A 23,403-nucleotide genomic window follows, 5' to 3' on the forward strand; every position below is an offset into this window, starting at 1 on the left:
ATAATTCTTACTAAAAAATCACATAAGACAATACGGTAAACATATAGTATAACCTCAGAGTTATAAACACCAGAGTTACAAACTGACCAATCAACCACACACCTCATTTGGAACCAGAAGTACACAATCAGGCAGCAGCAGAGACTCAAAAAAAACAACAGAACAGCAAATACAGTTCTATGTTAAAAATAAACTACTAAAAAAAAAAAAGGGAAAGCAGCATTTCTCTTCTGCATAGTAAAGTTTCAAACCTGTATTAAGGCAATGTTCAGCTGTAGACGTTTGAAAGAACAAGTATAACCATAACATTTTTTCAGTTACAAATGTTTCAGAGTTATGAACAAACTCGATTCCCAAGGTGTTCATAACTCTGAGGTTCTACTATACAAATAATCAGAAATTAGCCAGTCTGAATGACACATATTCTAGGATAGCAAAGGAATTATCTAATAAATTTACTGAGCTAGTGAAAAACTATTTATTTTCAAAATATCAGCCTGGGAGCTTAAGGAAAAACTAGAGGCTTACATCTATTCCTAGTTAAATAACTGAAAAAATACTAGAGAACAACCACCAAGATATACTAAAACCTGGACTGCAATACCTTCACTCATGTTGGTGGGCACTTATTCACTTAAGTAGTCCCACTGATGTCAATGAAACTACTTACATGAATATGTGCTTACCAACATGAGTTAAGGTTATAAAATCTAGTCCAAAAACATCTAGATGGTAATGCAACCATTAGCAATACACACAGAATTCTAGGGTCACTGTACCTGGAGTATTCTACTGAGTTAAAAGTATCACTTTAACAGATACATATTGGAAATACTGGAGCAAGATCAAGGAACAACAATAAATATAATTAGGGTTAGAGGGATTGACGTATGAAGAAAACCTGAAATAGCTTAATACACCCAGCTCAGCAAAGATGTTAGTAAGTGTTGGGGATATAAACAGCTTAGACAGAGGACATGGAAGTGGGCCAGGCGTGGCTCTAGCTTTTCTGCTGCCCCACGGATGGCAGTCAGGCAGCCTTCAGTGGTTTGCCTGTGAGAGATCCGCCAGTCCCAGGGCTTCGGCGTACCCACTGCTGAATTGCCTCCGAATCCGCAGGACCGGCAGACCTCCTGCAGGCAAGCCGCCAAAGCCCTCACAGGGACCGGCAGGGCACCCCCCACCCCAAGGCGTGCCGCCCCAGGCATGAATTGGAGCGCTGGTGTCTGGAGCTGCCACTGAAATGGGCGTAACTAGGAGTAACAGAGTGGAACTAAAAATGGAGAAATCTGGAATGAGTATCAGGAAATGCTTCCTAATAGTGGGATGGAACATCTTGTGGACTATTCCACTTTCTTCATGGCTGGGAACATTTAAAAGTAGACTGGACAAAACAGTAGACAATATAGGAAACAATCCTGCTTTGGCCAGGAGATGGACTGGTTAACCTAAGAGGTCATTTCTATTTCTAACTTTATAGCCAAGAAATATAAGTGATTGGTGCGTAATTTAAACAGTAAGTACAGTTGTTCCTGCTCCTTTCTATTGGATCCTGCATAATGCATGCTCTACTTTCTGTACCTGAACAACAATTAAGTCAAACATTTTAGGCATCAGGACTTTAATTCACAATCTAGCAGGCAATAGAACCCAAAGTTCCAACGCAAGTAAATTGGCTAATCCCAACATTGCTACTTATGAATGAGACAGTGGGAGAAGATGCTACAGCACCTATGGAACATGCATGTTACCAGAGCCAGGTTGTGGACACTCAGCAGTGCAGCATGTAGGAGGAAACACTGTCAGGATATCAATCTCAAATCTATGATAACAAGTGCAACACTTCAGCTCTATTATTATTTTATAGATATGCAGCATCTAATACACATTCAAGTATCAGTATTTATTTCATTGTAAAATATGCTTTCCTCCCTTATTTCTTATCCCTCTCCTTACTTTAAGGGAAATCTTGAATGAATAGGAAGGTGTTTATGACCTTTCCAAAATATATTTTTCCTCTGTGGATACCACAGGTTAGAAGACGCAGCACTTGTAAGTAATGATCGGAGTAGAACTCTGCTAACACAAAGGAGCGGACTCAAGAGCCTTTTAATCACCCTGTCTTGTTTCTAAACTACACTGCAAAGCCGTGACAAGCTTTGCATGGAACTCCAAACCATATTTAGCACTTATGGCTATTCATCTGAATGAAAATTTCCAAGTAATTATAGCTAATAAACATGTTATTTCTAAACCTCTGAGGTGATATTACAAGTATGATAGACCATATGGCTTCAATGTACTTATAAAGCATTGTGCTCCAGTGGGCCTTTTTATGTTGGTTGTACCCAGGAGGTGATACTATTCTGGAGGTGAATATTTCATTTACTAAAAATCTGTTAGTTTGGAAAAAGGAGGAGAGGAAGCATGGTCTCACAGTTCAGGTACATGACTGGGAATCAGGAAACCTGGGTTCTAGTTTCATTTCTACCAGCAGATTTTTTGTGTGATCTTGGTAAAGTCACAATTTGTTTCAGATTCCTCACATATAAAACTGGAGATGATATAGTACCTACTTCTCAGGGATGTTGGGGTGAATAATGACTACTTGTAAAGTATATCATGATCTTGAGAGATGGAAAGTGTTAGAGGTATAAAGTAATTAAAGCTATCTGGCAGGAAATATTTCTTGTTCACAGGTCATTTATACTAATTCATTAATATTAGTGTTTGTTAATTATCAATGTTACAAAAAAAGTACAAATAGATTAACCCTACTATAATATTGCTATTTTGTTTCAAATATGGCCTGCTAGTAATTAATCTTAGACCTTGAGGTAATACAGTACTCTCCACTTCATTTATAGCAGATGCTGTTTGTACATTTATAGTCATTAGTAAGGCTCTTGGGAGGGTAGTGAGAACTAGTGGGGAGTGTTAGCAACCATGGAAATGAGATAAGCGTTACAGACTTATGTTCCTCTGCAATAATTCACCAAAATACTTCTCCATTATAGTTAACAACCCCATACTCTAAAAGACAAGAAAGTCTATTTTCTCCTTGATGCACATGTGACACTCATTAATGTTAACTGGTTTTATGCACACCCTTTGAAAGGAGAATAAACTACCAAAGTAATAATGTATCATGTCATGTGTTCAACTGTTAAGGGGATAGTAAAAATATGAATCAACTACTCTTTCCCTATTATAATAGTTTAACAGTCAACCATTCTTAAAATAATCAGACAAGGTAGAAACACAGATTCCTGTGTAGGGCCTAATTTGTAAAAGGATAAAAAGTCTCTTTTTTCAGGTGCAAGCATATGTGCCTCTTACTACTTGACTGTGGATACAAATCAGGAAGTCTGAATTGCAAAGCAGATTTGTGCCTGTAATTATATATGGCAGGTGTAAAATGCAGGTGCATATTTTGTCTGCATAAAATGAGCCCACAAAGGGACGCTAGGCCTCAGCCATTTGATAATTTACCCCATACCACAGCCTTCATAGTATGCACTGTACCTTTCAAGTATCTGGAAGTTTATTATATTGATTTGCTTACTCTACCAAATCAGTCTGGAATATATCCAGGATTATAGCACCTGACACACCCTCAGCACAGGGTTGTCTGTCTCGGCTGATGTATGGGTTGTCAGTTTGAGCTTATAGTGAGACTCAGTGTCAGAAGACCACACACAATGCTAGAAAATTAATCCAAAAGCTTTAACCATCAAACTGTTACACATAAAATTCATCAAATCATTCACACCATTTTTTATTCTTCTCTGGGGACTGCTGGACAAACTGGTCCCACTACTGCCTTTGATGTTCATGCATAGCTCCCAATAAACTCAATAGGAACTGTCCATTTGCATCTGAGAGCAGAATTTGGCCCATCTCAGAGAAAATAAATTAACAGATAAAGCCAAATTTTCTTTTCTCTCCCAAAGCTATATCCAATATTCTTTACTCTTCACTCTAGTTAAGTGAAGAAAAGTGAGACATTTACAGGGAACTATATCGTTGCATTAAGCACTCACAGGCCTGAATAGTGTGTAGTGAAAAAAACACACCACCTTAAAGGCACAATGTACCTCCACCTCAGAAGACAAAATCTCTCTCAGATCTCCTGAGTGCACAATGGAAACGTGCTCATGCACCATCCCTTGGCGGGATGCTCTCCTTTCCAAGTCAGGCAAGCTCTGAATGCCAAGGCAGAGGGGATAGGGCTATGACTTTCCACCTCCTTCTGGTAATTTGTACCCCAGTGATATACAAAGGGAGCAGTTTTGAGCACTCCCAAAGCAGCCTTTGAGTCAGAGCTTCAAAAATTACAGTTAGGCATAGATTTGCTGGTAAACTCGGGTCAGTTTGCACAGTATAAGTCTAAGTGGAACAAAGTGACCTTAGAGTGGGCAGAGAAAGCCAGTGAAGAATTCCTGTTGTGCAGGGGAACTTTCCACTCATGGAAAGCTGGTGAGACATCTCCTTTGCCAGCTATGCCAGCTGCCCCTCACACTTATATAAGGGCAGGGACGTAATGTTCTTGGGGCAGGAAGAACATGGAGGGGACAGTTTAATCAGCAGCTATAGTTTTAATACTCTATGTCAATACTATGCAGCTCTGAGTTCTTTACCAAGTATTTTTAAATGCTTCCTTTCACCATCCTGTGTCTGTTTCCTATCAGTTATGTGTTAATCATAAATTGTTGTGTGCATATACTTCTAATCTGTTCATAGAGCAGTTCCAGTGTACCTGCACTGTATCTTCATCAGCAATTGCCACCATAACAATAAAATCAGCACACATCAATAGACTCTTCCTAGTTATTTTGTCTTGACACGTTATACCCCAGAGAAAACATAGGTGTTTTCATAGGGTAACTGTTTAGCATTTTGAAATCCTATTGGTAGCAAGTCCTTATCGCTGCAACATGCAATAAGCCACAAAACACTATTATGCTAGTGAAACTTGGGACAACCTTGGCAAGGTCCCTTTAAATTAAACTCACTGCAACACCTTTGTCATCTCCTTTAAGTCTGTTTGCTGAATCTCTCTGAAACTGTCATTTGTTTATCTGTCATTATGTGTTTGCTAATGTTTTCCTCATTCCTCCACACACCCCAACAGCAGACTTTTACCAGAAGCTTTATTAAGTGCTCTGCAGAGTCAATGTGTGTGGAGGAGAGAGAAGAAGCAATATAACTTTTGGCTGCCCCACAGCTAAATGGCTGTCATATTATTTAGTGTGCCAATTCTGCAGCAAAAGAACAGCCAAATATTCTCTGCATTTTTCTTCCTTCTAGGGAGAACTGTTCCCAAAATTACAGCTGCTGTTGGCAGATCAATATGAAAAAAGGCAGAATCCTGAACTATTGAGCAACATATTCCATCACTAACTTGTAGCATATTAAGCCACCAGGACAGCTACCATAATTTGTTTAAAAAAATAATAATTTAAATTAAATATGCAGCATAATGAATTGCTGCTTTTTAATAGTTATTGGATTGTGTCAGAACTATTTTCTGCTAAATCCTTACTGTTCATTGTTCAAATAAAAATAGAAGCTTTCTTAGTTTTGTAAATTATTTTGAATAATTCTTATGAAATATATATTTGCATTGTTAATTTCCACAGCAGATTTAATAAGTGAAGTTACAAAATTCATTATTTCAATCAGCCTATCACTGTAAAAGCACTAAAAAGCACATTTGAAAAAGTTTCTACAGATTACAGTAACTAATATATTGCATTACTGATCTGTGGCACAATATGAAGTTATTTACAATAGCATTTAAAATATGTTCTTTGCTTTACATTTTTTGGCCCAGGAAGCAAGCCACCGTATTTGTAATGTCACATTCCATACATATCATTCTCTCAAGTAATACCTTTATGTGCTATAATTTTAAGACTAAAAATACATATATATAAAAACTTTGCATTAATCATTTAGGGTGTAATAATTTACCATATCCAAAGGTTTTATTTTAAGGCTTCTCCAATTTAATTCATTAAAAGATGTCAGTCTGTCAGTTTCACTTTCCCCGCTCTGTATTAATACTGTGTTAAGAGCATATGTAGTCAAAATATTAAATTCCTAGACACAAAATGATAACTTTTAAGTTGAGGCTATGAGACATCTGAATTGATTAACTCAAGTGACTGACAAGTCTGCTGGTCTAAAGAAATTTGTTATCAAAGCTGGTAACTACCTTTACAGACAATGATAAATTTACTCCTGGACTACACTAAATGAAAAGGAGGAATATTCCTTTGCAACTGCTACCAATGTGCTGTTCAGACTTCTTCCTGATCATTCACTGTTCACACATCACAGGGTGTTCTTCATATTCACCCTTCCACTTCTCTGCAGTACAGCCAGCAATTAGTGGAGAATAAATTTCGAAGCAAACGAAACTAATCTAACATGATATTAAAAAACCGCAGATCATTTAATTTTCTTTTACCACTGAAAGGCAGTTTTACTAAGAAGGATGGAAGGTAAACCTGCAAATTATGAACTGCCTAACATTAAGACTTTGAAAAATAGAGCTGGACAGTTATAAGATTGGAAAAAGAACATCTTTACCCATTTTTCAATTTTATAACAAATCCTATACTGTATAATGGACATGGTCTAACAAAATATTTTATCCAAATAATCTCCTTATTTAGGGAATATTATTTAATTTCAGGCTGATGAATTACAAGTTATAATTACTGTGAATGTTTCAATGACCAGCTTAACTAGTGTTGATAGATTTTTCAGTATCTAGTAATCTGGTTGGAACCTTAGCAAATAAAAGCCAAGAATCAGCTAGGTATGCGTAGAACACAACCCTTCTCACCCTTAGAAGTAGTCCCTCCAGATCTGGTGGAGGCACACAGATGAATCATTATAGAGACACTTGTACTTCGGCTATCTTTGCTGTACTGGTTCTGTGAATAAAAGACAGGTCTCCAGGGCTGTCAGACTGGTACTTGTCATGACCACCAGATCACTTAGAAACAAGCAAACAAATAAAAGATAATTAGTTTAAAAAAATAATTCTTCATAAGAGATCTGACTATTTAGGAATTTTGACTGCAGTTATTAAACTACAGAAGATCTAATTTAGCTACGAGAGCAAGAATATCCTGATCTAGCCAAATATTCATCCACAGTAGATTTGATTATCCATTGTGTTGCACGCCACAGAGCCAACTGTACCTGTGTAAAATTACTTTTAAACCTTACCATCAGCAACAGGCACCCTTCTATATGTCTGAAGAAATTCTCCTCTTGTGCACAAAAGGTTTAAGTTGCAGTTTCACAAACTGGCTCTGTGAGTTCAGGTGTAAGCTCTCTAAGTGACATGATTGATCCAAAAAGGATTATTGTTAGCAAAAATTACACTGCACCAGCTAGTGCCTAAATAAAGTTGGTATAAGTGGTCTGCTAAACTACAACAGCCAGGAGGCTAAACCTAAATGCCAAGCTGTCCACTGGCACTCAGCTTAGTAACTGAATCTAATAATGCCATGCTTCATGACTGTCCTTCTGCTGATGTCCTATAGCGAAACACGTCTCCTTTATGCTGCCTTCTTTTTGATGCCTTTTAAAGTTAGACCATGGAAATTGCAATCTGTTTGCCTTTGTGTAACCTCACAGAACATATCTGCATGGGAATATACTTGTGCTAGGGTGACCAGATGTCCCAATTTTACAGGGACCGTCCAGATTTTTGGGTCTTTTTCTTATATAAGCTCCCATTATCCCCCACCCCCATCTCTATTTTTTCACATTTGCTGTCTGTTCACCTTAACTTGTGCAAACAGGAGATATAGGAGAAAAAACAGCAGAGCACCTGAAAAGCTTATAGGTTTGTAAAGTGGAGACACTGTATGAAGCCAGTGGTTGTGAGGTGAGCACCAGGGTCACTTTGTAGGCAATTATGTGGGAATTCCACTGGTGTGGGCTTTGGGAATTTTACAGTGACTATGGCACAGAAGTCAGAAGTTTTTTTCAGAGAGGCATTTTCTTTTATAGATTTGACCCTGATAGTGTATTGAACTTTGCTCAATCAGCTTTCTGCCCCAGGAAGTGCACTAAAATCAATGGTCCTCCATTTGGATATAGGACCTAACTGCAGAATTGAGGCCTTGCTAAGCATTTGTCTTAAGCACGCCTTTTTGACTATTTTCACATATAGCCAACTGGGAGCTTTTTTACCCTTGTTGTACTCTTCAAATTCCCCAAGCACTATTGACAGGATAATCATTTCAGGGATAATTATGCATCTGTGTGTCACCACTGGGGCAGACAAGGGAACAGACTAATGTGAGTGCGGCTACAAGGAATCTTTGATTCTTATTACTACCCATAGGAGCTCCTCTCTGTATTTGTGCACTGCTGGTGTAAAAACTACTGAAGAATCAGTGACACCAGAATTAACTCTGGAATTGCAGATGCAGTGCTCACTTTCCACATATAACTCCTAATAAATCCCATTAAGTCTGGGTACTGGAATGTTTGCCATTGACCATCTATATCTAGGTAAAATAATGAGATAAGGGTATAGATGAAAGCTTAACTAGACCTTTCTGTTCTTTTACTTAGTAAAGTTTAAATTTAAAGATCTAAATTTCCAAACATAGGCAGCTATGATGCAGATTCAAAAATATGCAGAATTGCACATGCAAATGAGTGTCAGAATGCTTTGTATGCACGTCTATTGGGGACATAACCCAGCCACATCACCGATTAAAAATGACCCTAAATGTTGCTTTACGATATATATTGTGGTTCCTTTCATTACTCCAACTTCTTGTTTGTAAAACTTACAAACAAGCAAGCATCATCAGCTCAAAATGTTATATCTCCCCAATCAAGGGCCTGTGGGATTTTGTAGTTTTTGTATAAAATAAATACTTTTTGAGGTCTTCAGGGCCTGTGGTATAAATTCTTCCAGTTTGTACAAGTTTGCCATTATTTTCAGTTGATGGCAAAGTTATGTTTAGGAAAATGCATGACAGCTGACATAAATATAGTGGGTATTTCCATGGTCTATTGTGTAAATACATAAAGTATTTTGATAATTTCAGAACTACATATTATTCAACACATATCCAAAGAAGTCATTACACTCTGACATGCAAATAGATATATGTCTGCTTATTTAGAACTGAACTCTTTAGACACCTATGGACAGTACAATCTTACAATCCTTAAATGGATCTTAGACATGCCACCTCCCCCAAATATAACAATCCATGATTTGGAAGGGCTTTTTCATGATAAAGGATTTCTTATTCTCTCCAACCCATTTATATATCAAAAAATAGTGATATATAAATGGGTTGGAGAGAATAAGAAATCTTTGTCAGTCCCCCATAGTGAACCTAAACATTTTTCAGGATTGGATCAGTTGTGTAACTCAGGTCCCTTATCAGTTCTTTAACTGCTTTAAACTAAACAGCAATTGGCCCAAACCCATTGTATGCCAGCGAGAACCTAACTAAAGAAGAGGCTCAAGACCCACAATTCCCTACAAGAAGAGATGCTCCAAGGAATAGGAAAGGAGAAGAATATGCCAAGCAGTCTCCCTTTGCCAAGGGATTGTCTCTGTATGGCCATCATTTTATTCAATACAAGGTTTGAACAAGGAATCTCCATGCCTGCAACATGAGCTTCTAAAATCTGAGCTAAACAATATAAAAATGGAGGTTCAGCTGAGAGATGAAGTTCTGTGAGTCTCTGATGATCAGAAAGATTTCTGTGGCCAGGGGGAAATTGAAACTCATTGTTCACTATGTATTACACATTCCCCTCCAGTGACTGGTTCACAAAGAATTTGGGTCTGCTACAGCTGTAAACACATTTTAACAAAATGTAAAAGAAGTAGTTGAAGTTGAAAAAAATTAAAAACATAAGTAACTCAATAGTAGTAATTCAAGCCTCCAGCCTCTCAACTTTCACACATTCCTGGTCATCTCAGAATTTTTCTCAGCTGGATTGAGAAACAGCTTTAGGGAGGACAGGGATGCGTTTTTGTTGTTCTTGTTTGTTTGTTTTGTTTTTTGCAGCCAGTGACAGTGTTTTATTGACACAACATCAATTAAGTTACAACTCATCATATAACAGCCTGTCAGTGTTGGATGCATAGCAGTTGTCTGCTCTGCCATCATTAAACTGTTCTGGGGAAAACATATAAATGGTGACTAAAAGTTACCTGTAGTAGTAGCCCACATATGGATACATCCTTATGTCTCCCTCTTCTTTGCATTTGACTCAAATGTAAAAATCGACCACGCTCTCAGTGGTTAGTCAGAATTTTCACAAATGAGAAACTATGATACTCTTATTTTTTGCAAAGCCAATTCCAAAATCTATACTACAAATAAGAGAACTTTCTTATACAATGCTATACAATTAATACACATACCATTAATGATAAATCATTCTGATTTTTATAGACTGCTCGTGTGTGTGTGTGTACACAGCCAGTGATTGTCATTAAAAAAGTCAGCATTTACCAGTGGTCAGCACTTAGTACAATCAGGGATACTACATTTATTTCTTACACTTTCCAAAGTCCACTGAGATAAGTTAACAGACTTCCATGGACTTTAACATGCTTTGGATCAGGCCCTTAGAATAGTAAATATTGATTATTCAATTGCAACGATAGACATGGATAGGAAAATTCTCATACAATTGGAATGTTCCACCAACTTAGAGGAAAATTAAGAATATCAGAAGTACAATCTGAAATAAATGTGGATTTGAGAAAGCTTAGCAAAATAAGACAGCTTCAGAAATCTGCTGAATTCGGCATATAGCTAATTTTGAATGTCATCAAGGAGATACATATTCTTCATCATATTTGTCATCTTCAAGTTAGTCTGATAAACATTAGTTTTGAATGTTATCTTAAAGATATCATATCTCACCGACCTCGAGAGATCGTAACTGATATTTGCATTAGAAAAATCAAGGGCCTGATTCTCTTCTCATTTATAGCATATGGTTCTAATCTTGCAGTAGTTTACACGCCTGCTTAAATTAACCAGGTCAACAGTCTCATTGAGTTCAACAGGATTATGTGTTTAAAGTTAAGTTTTTGCAATATTTAGGCCTAAATTAGGAATAACTACCAAAGTCAGTAGAATTACACTGGTACAAAGGTGGCACAAGTAACAATCAAGCCCTAGGTATTTCAGGCTTCATGCACTTGTTGCATAGTCTGACATATACTTAAATGCAGATTTTAAAATTTTGTAAAAGTTAAGCATTTAATAGCAAAAGTAATTGGCATGGTTAAAAAACGTTTTTTTCATTGATAAATTTGGAGGTGAGCAAATGCAATAGCCTTAGTTTAGAAAAGTCTCAAGATTAAATAAGCAGTGAAATGCCCTTTAAAATCACAGTATGAGACTTGCGATCCCTACAAGTTGCTTCAGAAATGTATTGGTTTCACAGTAAAACAGCCTCCTGTGCAGCCAAAATACTATAACCCTCCTGTGCATTAGAAGAGTTTCAGAATGCCCTTTTTAAAAAAAAAATTATGAACATCACTAAAACGTATTACACATAACTAAAATTCCTATCAAAGATTTTAGGCAGCTTTCTAAAAATAGACAAGAACAGATTTTAGATCTTAACTGTTATTTTCATTTTATAAAAACATTATGTTTCTTTAACGACTGACTGGTTTCCTACAATTATTATACATGTAAGTGTGATTAGGTATTAGAGCTGAACTGAGTAGGATAATTATATTTTTGCATCATTTTAATACTTTATTGAATTAGCACATTCACACGAACTGTCATATGGATTAGATTTGATTTTTTTGAAACCCAGATTACCTAAGCATATTGAAATATTAAATGGTATTAAGAAGTCCAGATGATGTAAGCAATGGATTAGAAACAACAGAAGAATACAGGTTTAAATATCCAACTTGACGTTGTCAATTTGAAAGTATATCGAATTCTGTAAAATTCTGGTTAAGTCATTATAAAATCCACTCATGCTACAGATCAAAGACCCAATTCTTCAGATGTGCACTAAAGATGTAGTATTTATTATTGTGAAGTGTCCCATAGAAGACTATGGTAAGTATAACAAAGAGTATGGCCTGATTCAGCAAAGTACTTAAGTGAGTGGGTAATTAAGCATCCAAGTAGTCTAACTGAAGTCACTGGGACTTAAGTTTATGCTTAAGTACTTTGCTAGATTGAGGCTTTAGCTGGTCAGTATCCATGATTCTCCAACCTGAAGCACGTGTCTTATTTTGAAGACAATGGGGCTACTCATGGTAGTAAACACTAGATGCAGCAGTAAATGTTTGAAGGATTCAGCCTATAGGTAGTCAATTTTGCTCTAATAATTGAAATGGGTTATTAGAATAAATATCAAAATGTAGGATACGAAATGTAGATTATATTAAATTTAGTTGTAGTAGATAATGACAGAGAACACAAATTTTGTGAACTTTTTAATTATTCCATTTTATTTTCAACGACTGAATCTACACTGTATGGCAAGCAATCAGGATTTTTTTCTTTAATAATTAACAAAAAATTATGACAGATTTAGTTACTTGTTTGTATTATACATACATTCAGAGGCTTGAAATACATTTCCAACAAATTTGTCACTTACATGGCTATTTGTTGAACTATGCTAACTCCATTACTCTACTACGGGAAAGTGATTTTAAAAATTACTTTTTAAATGTACTGAACTGAAAATATTTGTAATAAAATTGATCATAAAATAGGTTTTCATGTCCACCACAACATATTTACTTTAGTTGAGCTATGAACAGCAATATTCTAAAAATGTAGAAGAGACAAAGACAACAAACAGCCGGAGCAACAGATGGCATTTTCAGAATGCACTAGTATATCATTATTTTCAACCCCATGGAGTTTTTATAAAAACATCAATAGACCCTGGGAATTGGAGACTTACAATTTAGTTTATTTTTTTAAATTCAGAACAGACTTGTTCAGTAAACAGACAGACATTTAAAGATGTGCAAGATACTTATTGGTATGAGAGAGCAAAATAATCACAGAAGCTAAGCTGTAGTCAACACTTAAGCCAAAATTTTCATAAGTGAATGACTAAAAGTTGGGCATTCAAATACATATTAAAGTATTTAAATAAGTTGTCCATCCTTAATGAAAGCTGCATGTGTTACGTATCTTTGAAATCTGATCACTTATTTAGATGCCTAAGCCATGAAACTTTTGACTTTAGGACTCAATCCACTTCCTACTGACATCAATGAGCCAGAGTCTCAAATGGTGTAAATTGGAGTAGCAATTTATACTAGCCGAAGATCTGGGCCAGTGACTTCTGCCACTGCCTTCACTGGAATTAGGATCAGGCCCTTAAAGATGGTCATTAGAAACTTAGAAAATAATGCAAAATATCTCATAAAAGTAAAAATAAAACAAAAGTCTAACGAAGTCTTAGAATGGTGCTATAAATCATCTTAGCTCTACTGTAATGAACTGAGCTCAAATGATTTACATCAGCTAAGGATCTAGCCCTCCAGTTGTAAATCAGCAGACCAACTACTTAGAGGGCCACTTTTAAAGGTCTATTCTCCCACTTATCTAGTATGGAATTGCATGTGTAACTAGAATAAATCCCTTAAAATATTGTTTGCAATTCTGAAGGACATTTTTGAGAGAGCTTAACAAATCAACCTGTCCATAACTCCAAACAATGGATTTATTTGTCCAGATAGGTATCCCTTCACACAACTTGTCAACCCTTGATGAGATTAAAAAGTTGCAAAAGAGCAGCTCCGGTTTGGGAATATTAATTGTGAAGATAGAGTAGTTAGACTTGACCTCTAGAACATGCAAAGAGGTTACTAAGTCAGCATTTGTGTGATTGTGTGAAAGTTTAGCAGATCCAAAATGAAAGTGAACAGTTTGTAGCAAATTTTTTATTAGGTCCTAATCCAAATATCATTAAAGTCAATTAAAAGACTTCTGCTGGACTTCTGTATGTTACAATGGGTTCTAAATTCAGACCCTATCCTTCAAACAATAATTACTGGCGAAAATGCCATCAAAATCACTGATGGTGGCAAGTGAATGCAGAATCAGCCTACAGCTATCTATTACTTAAAAAACAAAAAGATCATGAATTAAAATTGAAGAGAGGGCAGCAGAAAGTATCTTTGGATTTATTTAAAATAAATATTATTATATACATAATGAATGGTAATATATGGAACAGATGACCAAACAAAGGATGTCTGCTTTAGTTATCACTTTTATATAAAATTGTTGACATTAAAATGAGTTATATTAAAGTCAGACCTGTTGTTTAAAAAAGACGGGCTTTAACTGTTAAAGTTGGATTGATATTCTGGAGCCATCTCGAGAGGGAGAAAAAAAGGCTAATATTTTTCTGTTTTCTATTTGCGTTTTAATATGAGCTTTCTTAACCCAGCTTCTCCTCTCCTTGAATGAAATCAAACTCTTGTGATCATTAATGATCTGGATGATGGGATGAACTGCACCCTCAGCAAGTCCGCGGATGACATTAAGCTGGAGGAGAGGTAGATACCCTGGAGGGTAGGGATAGGGTCCAGAGTGACCTAGACAAATTAGAGGATTGGGCCAAAAGAAATGTGAGGAGGTTCAGCAAAGACAAGTGCAAAGTGCTGCACTTAGAATGGAAAAATCCCATGCACTGCTACAGGCTGGGGACCGACTGGCTAAGCAGCAGTTCTTCAGAAAAGGACCTGGGGATTACAGTGGATGAGACGCTGCATATGAATTAACAGGGTGCCCTTGTTGCCAAGAAAGCTAAAGGTATATTGGCATGCATTAGTAGTAGCATTGCCAGCAGATCGAGGGAAGTGATTATTCCCCTCTATTTGGCACTGGGGAGGCCACATCTGAAGTATCGAGTCCAGTTTTGGTCCTCCCACTATAGAAAGGATGTGGACAAATTTGAGATAGTCCAGCAGAGGGCAACAAAAATGATTGGGGGCTGGGGCACATGACTTATGAGGGGAGGCGGAGGGAACTGGGCTTATTTTGTCTGCAGAAGAGAAGAGTGAGGGGGGATTTGATGGCAGCCTTCAACTACCTGAACGGGGGGTCCAAAGAGGATGGAGCTAGGCTGTTCTCAGTGGTAGCAGATGACAGAACAAGGAGCAATGATCTTGAGTTGCAGTGGGGGAGGTTTAGGTTGAATATTAGGAAAAAAACTGTTTCACTGGGAGGGTGGTGAAGTACTGGAATGGGTTACTTAGGGAGGTTGTGGAATCTCCATCCTTAGAGGTTTTTAAGGCCCGATTTGACAAAGCCCCGTCTGGATGATTTAGTTGGAGATGGTCCTGCTTTGTGCAGGGGTTTGGACTAGCTGGCCTCCTGAAGTCTCTTCCAACCCTAATCTTCTATGATTCCATCATGCATTCGATGAAGTGGGTATTCTCCCACGAAAGCTCATGCTCCAATACGTTTGTTAGTCTATAAGGTGCCACAGAATTCTTTGCTGCTTTTACAGATCCAGACTAACTCGGCTACCCCTCTCATATTATGATTAGGAGATTAGTCTATTTTAGTAATATAATTGTGATTTAACATTAGGACTTCATTCATGGATTAAAAAGAGGAAAAATGTGAGTAAAATATTAAGCCCTTGTTTTAAAGAAATAATTTGGGTAATGAGTAAATATAGGAAGACAAATTAAAGAATATATTTTAAGATGCATCTGAAATGTTTTCCATGTATGAAAGTGTTACATTTCTGTGTTTCGTAGAGCTGACTTTTCTCAAGTGGAATAGTCTACGAATCAAGTTCATTAGGACAAAAGTTTTGGTTCTTTCAAAACATAAATGTGTTTTACAACAAGAAATTTTGGTGGCCCAAAACAAACATTTTTTCCTCAATTAATTACATTCAAATGTATGGTTTTCTTCATTTTTAAGTTTGTCTCTTCAGACAGCTCTTGTGCCCCACAAACAGAAAAGAACAATCAATTAATTCTCCTCTTCCACTTCAAAATGAACTACTGTTTAAGTACTTTGAACAGGTTTATAACATAATAGAAAGTAGAATAAATATCAAAAAGAGATTCTACATAGTCCCAAAACAAATGCTTCAGATGGCAGGATGTATGGTGTAGAAGGATAAACTCTAACAAAGAGTCCAGAGACTCCCTCCCCAACTTTTTTCAATTTACTTGCTATATTTAGATTTTAGGATTTTAGAGGCTATGCTCCAAAGAATGACCCCTCTGACCCTTTAAGTGGTGGGGGAGAGGTAATTCAGAAGGATGGCAAGATGAAGGGAACTGTGCTTTATGACGTTGCAGGGGAGGAAGTGAAAGCTGCTGCAAAAGGATCAGTGTGGTCGCTGACTCACACCCCCTGGAAATGAGGGCAGGGGCAGCCCTGTGCCTTAACCCTCCCTTTGCATGGAGTAGGCTGAGGCCGCCCAGTTAGCAGCCACCAGATAAAATTGTGGTACGCCTTGGGGAAAACGATTTGGGAATGCTTAAAGGGGTGGAACTAATGCTCAGAGCAAGAAGGGACTTGAGGCTGATCCTTGAAATTTCCCCAGGAGATAACAGTGTATGGTCAGACATGCTTCCACACAGGATCTGGCAAGGAGTCATGAGCCTCCTGCCCCCTCCCCCAGGTGGACAAGGCAAGGAGGTATGTGAACAGGGAGGTGGCCAAAATTCCTTGGGACCCTAGGAAGGGCAGTAATTTCACATCCTGGCATAGTATATGGGGCACCAGAATTGTTTTGGGAGAATGAGGTTCACCTTTCAGACTTAGATGCTGTCATGTTTTTAACTGATATAAAAGGCAGCATTAGGAGATGTCTGGTAACCTGACTGGATTTGAGGAGGAGGCAGCCAAGCTAATGGCTGGCACCTTGCTGTGGCAGATTTCCAGCACCAGTACTCTATTGGAAAGGAATACCATGACCGGATAAATGGCTTGGAAAAGGACTTAAAAAGAGGTGTTCAGTAAAGGAGCGAACAGAGGGCGATTAGGGACTCCTATGACTGGTAAAGCAGGGAACCAACCCCCACTATTATAGTCCACCTGAACCTTCCAACGAGGTCCCAGCAATGGATGTGCTGGAGGGACCTGGATGGAAAAATATGGGGAGCTGGTAAAAACACCCTGATAATTATGGAATAAACATGGGGTTACCTGCACTGTACACTTTTATCTGCCAGGTAGTCCCAGACATCTAATAATAAAGTTATAGCCTGATTAAACCCATGTCAAATGTCTTCTGTCCTTCTTTCAGTATAGCCAGACAATGAGTTTGAGTCCCTCTTCCACCAAACTTCTACCTTCAATGTATGTCAATGGCAAGTAGCACAGATTAAAACTAAATGAGGCTAAGATTCATCAAAACTAGATTGTTCCAAATATATTACTCAGGCACTCACAGGAGTATGAATATACAAAGATGCCTATGCATATATGTCATATACACATACTCATAAACATTACTATAGGTTTTATGTTAACATATTTGCATGTAAAAATCATCCTATTGGGTCTCTGTTGGTTATGTTCTCCATTTCACTATCCCTTCCTTCACATCCCCCACCTCACCTTTCCCTGTACATATTTTCTCAGGGCTTCTTTTTCTATTTCATTTTTTATAATAGTTTCTGGTTTGATTAAATCCATTCTTCTTTCACTCCAACTTATCTTAGTTCCTTCTTACCATCCCCTTTCTCCATGTTCTGACTTTCCCTGCATCCCTTCTCAGTGTTTACTCCATCACACCCTCTTTCTTTCTTTCTTTCTTTCTTTCTTTCTCTTCCACTTCCACATCATCCTCTCCTAAAATCTCAGTATGAGTGTCACAGTTCAAGGCAATTGCACCAGCATCTCCCAGCTCCTCAACCATCGCCCTCTTAGGCAGAGAGACTCTTTCTAATAACCAAGGTTTTTCCAGGCTATACAGCTCCTTGCCTACACTGTGAGTTCCCCAGAAAGTCAGACAGCTAAACAGGCATGTCAAGGGCTATAAACAGCATAATTGCCCACAGTTAGAAGTTACCACGCAGCTCTATCTAAGCAAGCACATTTATTCTTAAGGTGAAAGCTTTACAGAGAAAACATATTAAAAAAAATAAAAGAACACATGCTAATAAGCTTAACAGAGATCACCCTAACTCCAACAAAGACACTGGCAGTTGATCAATACTTCAAGCCTCACCAAGAGGTTTTCTGTGATTACAAGTTTACAATAGCTATTCACTCAGAACAAGCACACCCATAAGTCTGAGAGTCCTTCCTTTATACAGTTTGGTCTTTGATATTGAGACTCTGGGAACAAGTAATCAGCAGACAAAAGTTCTCTCCTCAGGACAAAGCTTCTTAAGTCTGAGTTCTTGCATAACCAGAGTGGGTACACTAATATACACTTCCCCCTAGAGATTTCCTGGGAAACCCATCTATGTTTATTTGTCCCATAAGTTCATTCTTATCTGGCACAATTATTTCAAATAGTCCTCTGAAGAGCATAACACTTCCCAGGGTTTATGCTAGTCATGTCTTCCCTTATAGAAGTTGCATACAATTCCACAATAACGCATAAACTTTGCATTTTTAATACAATTGACTCCATAGTTACTTAAACTTAATTCAGTACAATTTTAAAATTATATTGCGTAAACTGCCATATCTGTCAAAATGAGTTACTGATATCCTGGGGGCTGGGGAAAGGTTATACCTCAGAGGTGTGACAGTGGAAGCAACTGATTTTCTTCTCTTCCCCATTTGTGGGCACAGAAGGAACTTCTTCTTCCTCCATCTCACTGAGGAAAGTGGGGCCTATACTTTCCCCCTTTCCCCACCAAAAGTCTCAAAGGGGTGTGTCTCTGCCTCTTCTCCACATCAGAGGAGACTTGGGAGGGTGAGGTTTTCCTCCCCTACTATCTGAGGGTAGAGTAACTCTTAGCCTCATCTCTCCTCCCCATCTAACCCTCACAGGAAGCCCTGGAGGGACCCTCTGCTTCTGCTCCCTAACCAGAAGCAGAGAGAAGCTCTGAGGCTCTGCCTTGCCTTTCTGTCCCACCAGAAGAGCAGAGAAAGCCCTGGGGAGATTTTCTGCTTGTGCTCCACACAAAGTGGACATCCACAGGGTAGTCTCTCTGCCTTTCCCTTTCACCCAAGCGAGCAGCGGGGGACAGTCACTAGTGATCTCAGCTCTCTCGGCAGCCTTCTCACTCTGCCATGCAGTCCATCAGAGTACAGAAGGAAACAGATGAAACTGCAAGGGGTGAGGTAGAGCAGCAGGCAGGCAGGAAGACATTCTGCTCAGCAGTGACCCCTATTGGCCAGTAGAACATATTACTCCAAAATAAAAACAGCTTCCAGCAGCTGTTCTGAGGCCCTTCCACTCTGTTCAGCAGGTGGATTAAAATAAGTAAGTAATTTCCATCCCACTCAATCAGATTGTTTATTTCAATATCACAAAACTGGATAAAAAGCCATTCCCACTCATTCTGTTGTGTGTGTGCCTCCCTTTCCTGCTTTTTGGGAGATGTCTTTGATAACTTTAGCAAATATAGTCTCCTGTTTCCTTGAAGAATATTATAATCAATCCCTTTAGAGCATAGGCAAAGTAATATATGCCAACTTTTTCACAGAAATGATTCAACGCTATATAAACACTTGCTGTAGTGTTCTCCCCAACTCACAAGGAACTGTCACTTTGACAATCTGCTTTTGGTAGGGTTGCCAGTTTTGGTTGGATGTATTCCTAGAAGTTTCATTACATGACAAAATCTTTAATTCAAGATTAATCTTTAATTCTTGGAAACTCCAGGACAATCCTGGAGGGTTGGCAACCATAGCTTTTGAGTTGGAGGTGTAAATTACAATGAACTGAATGACTTAGAGCAAAACAGAAAGGCATATGCTTCAGCTCTGCTTATACTAGCCGTATCCTTTATATTTTAAAAATGGATTGTGTCCATCCCATCACATTTAAGGAGGGTAGGCAGGAATGGGAGGGGTGGACATCAGACTACAATAGAAGACAGTGTATTCTTATGAAAATTCCCAAGGCCATACTATAGAATTTGCCTTGAAACAAACATTTACATTAAACATTAAAACATGTTAATGAAGTCTGTTTATATTCAAAGTGATTGATTCTCTGTAAAATCATTTAATATTTGATTTGCAAACAGAAACTGAATAAAATGTACAGTATTGTTCAGAGCATGAGGCAGAGCTATTGCAGCTTTTCCTTATTATTTATAGTGCTCTAATTCCTTAATAATATAAATGAACTTTAAAAATCCTTCTTATATACACAAACAAGATTAGATCACAGCTAAATATTATTTTAATCTGAAATTACTCAGAGAAAATATTATTCTGGGTATCTATACTTTATGTCATTTGTTTCATATGTTAAAGAATTTATTATGAAGAATATAGAATCTGAAATCAAGAATTTAATTTTCCTTTTAAAAAAACTAGGAACATTTTTACTGTATAATTATTTTACAGTTATATTCCAAGTTGAGTATGATAAAAGGGATAGTTTAGGTTTAAAGTTTTACATTAAATTCATTAATAGCAATTCATTTAACAAATAGCATATTTGTTACTTAGTTCTCTTGTATGTGAGTATCTTGCCAAATATCTGTGTAACTTTACATTTACTTTCAGAATGAAAACAACTAAATGTTTGAAACCTTATGCAATTAACTTCATTTGAAATTACTAGATTTAACACATATGCTTTCTTTCCAACATTATTTTAGTTACTAATTACTTGAATTTAAGATAAACAGAATTGTTTATTTCATAAGTTATTTTATTACATAAGCATTAAAAAGGAGGTTGTCGGATAGTCAAGAGAAGAGACTATAGTACAACCGTGGTTGTATAAATTATAGGTATTACTCTGTAAACACACAGTTCAAAAGTTGTAGCAGACTTTTTATCAATTAATCTTGCCTGACACATCTTTCCTCCCATAGCTCAATAGTCAGTTTAATATAGGCAATATATAAGTACCAGATTTTCAATTTGTCAAACATTTCTATACTGGATTTTTGATTTTGCAGCCATAGCCACTAAATATGTGTATTGTCTGCAATCACAATAATTCTACCATTATCTGTTTAATTTTAAGGAACAGGATACTCCCCTAATAAAGAAGACAGTAAAGTATATACCACTGAAATAACTCTTGCATCAATTTTCCAGCATTAGAAACCCTTCAGTTTGGGACAAACCAAAGACAGTTTCAGATACTCTTGTAGTAGTTACTATTTTTATGACTTGGCTCAAAAGCTTGTCTTAATCTCTTTATTGGGAGAAGCTGCAAGCTTGCCAACTTTAGCAAATGTTAATACAGGTCATGTGTTCCAGGGAAGTATAGAGTGAACAAGTGCTGTTCCATTTTAACAAAAGGAAATTTAGAATAAGGTGATGGAAGAGAGTAATAAACAATATTGTTAAAGTCCTACTTTCCAGTTCTTGGTATCCTGCAGACATCTGCTTATACTTTGGTTCATTTTCCTTGAGCTGTTACATGAAGTAACTCACTCAACTGTAGTGTTCCTGCACTACCCATATTGTCATGGGCATTGTGGCACTTGTAAGCAGGGACTTCATCCTTCCAATCTCCACACACACTATAAGGCTTCATATTCACTCAGTCCAGAAACCAAAACACTGGGAGTACAAACATGTCAACAAAACTACTGGAACCCGAATAGATGCCGAACCAATACATGAAGTACTGCACATTTTATATAAATATAATCTTAATACACAGGCTATGAACTAAGACTCCTAAGCAGTTTCTGTTAAAACCCTTTAAGCCTGTCTGTACTACCAATGAGATTGATTCTGAAGTCATTCCTGAACAACTGACTCTCCCTGCTCAGGAAGTTCAGGCCTCAAACAAGTATTTCTTCCCGTCTCTTCCCTTACTTTCTAAAAACCAAAGACTTTCTAACTGGCACAGACATCTGGGATAGATGAAATCACCTATCATACTCGATTCCAGACTGGAGATCCACACCACTTTACTGAGCTGTGTGTGTTGGGAGCGTCACCAGGTAAGTTTCCAGCTTGTAAAAGACTCTGCAATCCTAGGTTAAAGGATTGAAAGTGACACCTCACCCCCCATGCAGCCTGCATGCTCCTTTCAGATTGGGTATCAGGGATCCCTATTCACAGACCCCCAAATCGGAGAAAGCCGAAAGAACATGCAGGGAACTCTTTTGGGTGGCTAAAGTCCTGTCCACCGGGAGTCCGAGTGAATATGTAAAAGTAGTGGGAACTCCTAACCCAAGAAGGGAGTCTCAGTGGTCTAGAAACAGCCATTCAACCACCCGTGCCACTGGAGATGGGACCAGGTCCCCATTACCCCACAAGCGCCAGCCACACACTACCTAGAACTGTCCAGCACTACCGCGTGCTGCAGCAATGGCAGCACAGCCCCAGCAACCCGCACGTCGAGCCGCTGCTGGGAAGCTGGGGAGGGGAGGGAGAAAAGGAGACATTACCAGAGTTTTGTTCCCGTTCTTGCTGAGGGGCCCTCGGAAAACTCCCTTGATGTTGCGAAAGTGCCCATTGCTGAGGTGCGTGGAGCTGATGACAATGTAGTAACACTCCATGGGGCAGCCGCCGCCTCCGCCGCAGCCGCGTCCATGCACCCCTGTGCCGGCAGCTCAGGCAGACCCAGGGCGGGCGGAGTGACGGTCCTGTGCAGAGGGGCCCGGAGGAAGCAGAGCCCCACCGGCATGTACACCACCTCCGGCTAATCTCGGCAATTAACCCAGCCGCCCAACTCCTCCGCCTGGCAGAGCTCGGTCCCCCTCCCCTCGCGGCTGGGGAGACACACACAGGAATTGCAGGCTCCCGGGGGCACGGTCCAGAGTCTCCCGCGGTCTCAGGGCAGCGCTGGCTGGAGGAGGAGGCGGCGCAGCGGCGGCAGCATCTCAGTGGCTTTGCTGAAGGAGTCTGAGCTGCTGCCTCTCACAGGCATAGTGTTGTTATACCGCGCAGCGTTGCCGGTCCATTGCACTGAGCCAATGGCAGGGAGCCACTAGGCTGATCCCGGGAGCTGTCACAGGAGTACAGCTGTCACACGCCGCCTTCCCGCCACCCCCAGCCCCCTCCCCTCCCCCCGGCCGCGGGCTATTGTCTCGGCCCCACTTCTCCAGCCGCAGCGGGAGGCGGGCAGGGGACCCAGGCGGGCGCAGCGCAGGTAAAGGAGAAGGAGCGAAGAAAACCAGGCGCGGGGGACAGGAAAGTGGAAGCAGAAGAGGCGGCTCCCGCCCCTGGCTGCCTGGGAACCCTTCGCATCAATTGCAGCAAATCCCTGGCCCAGGAGCAGCCCAGCCTGAGACAGCGGCTT

The 23,403-nt window shown here is 38.8% G+C and overlaps 1 protein-coding gene across 1 annotated transcript in view; it reads right to left on the reverse strand.

The window, feature by feature from the left end:
• The window catches only part of ZNF804A (zinc finger protein 804A), a 265,334-nt gene extending 242,265 nt beyond the window's left edge, over positions 1 to 23,069 (reverse strand). The window contains exon 1 of the mRNA XM_050916396.1: positions 22,550 to 23,069. Within this exon, the coding sequence (XP_050772353.1) occupies positions 22,550 to 22,660 (111 nt within the window). The 5' untranslated portion in view covers positions 22,661 to 23,069. The remainder of the gene's footprint in view (positions 1 to 22,549) is intronic.
• Between the last annotated feature and the right edge of the window lie 334 nt (positions 23,070 to 23,403).

The sequence above is a fragment of the Gopherus flavomarginatus genome, chromosome 10 (assembly GCF_025201925.1).
Source record: "Gopherus flavomarginatus isolate rGopFla2 chromosome 10, rGopFla2.mat.asm, whole genome shotgun sequence".
Lineage (NCBI taxonomy): Eukaryota > Metazoa > Chordata > Testudines > Testudinidae > Gopherus > Gopherus flavomarginatus.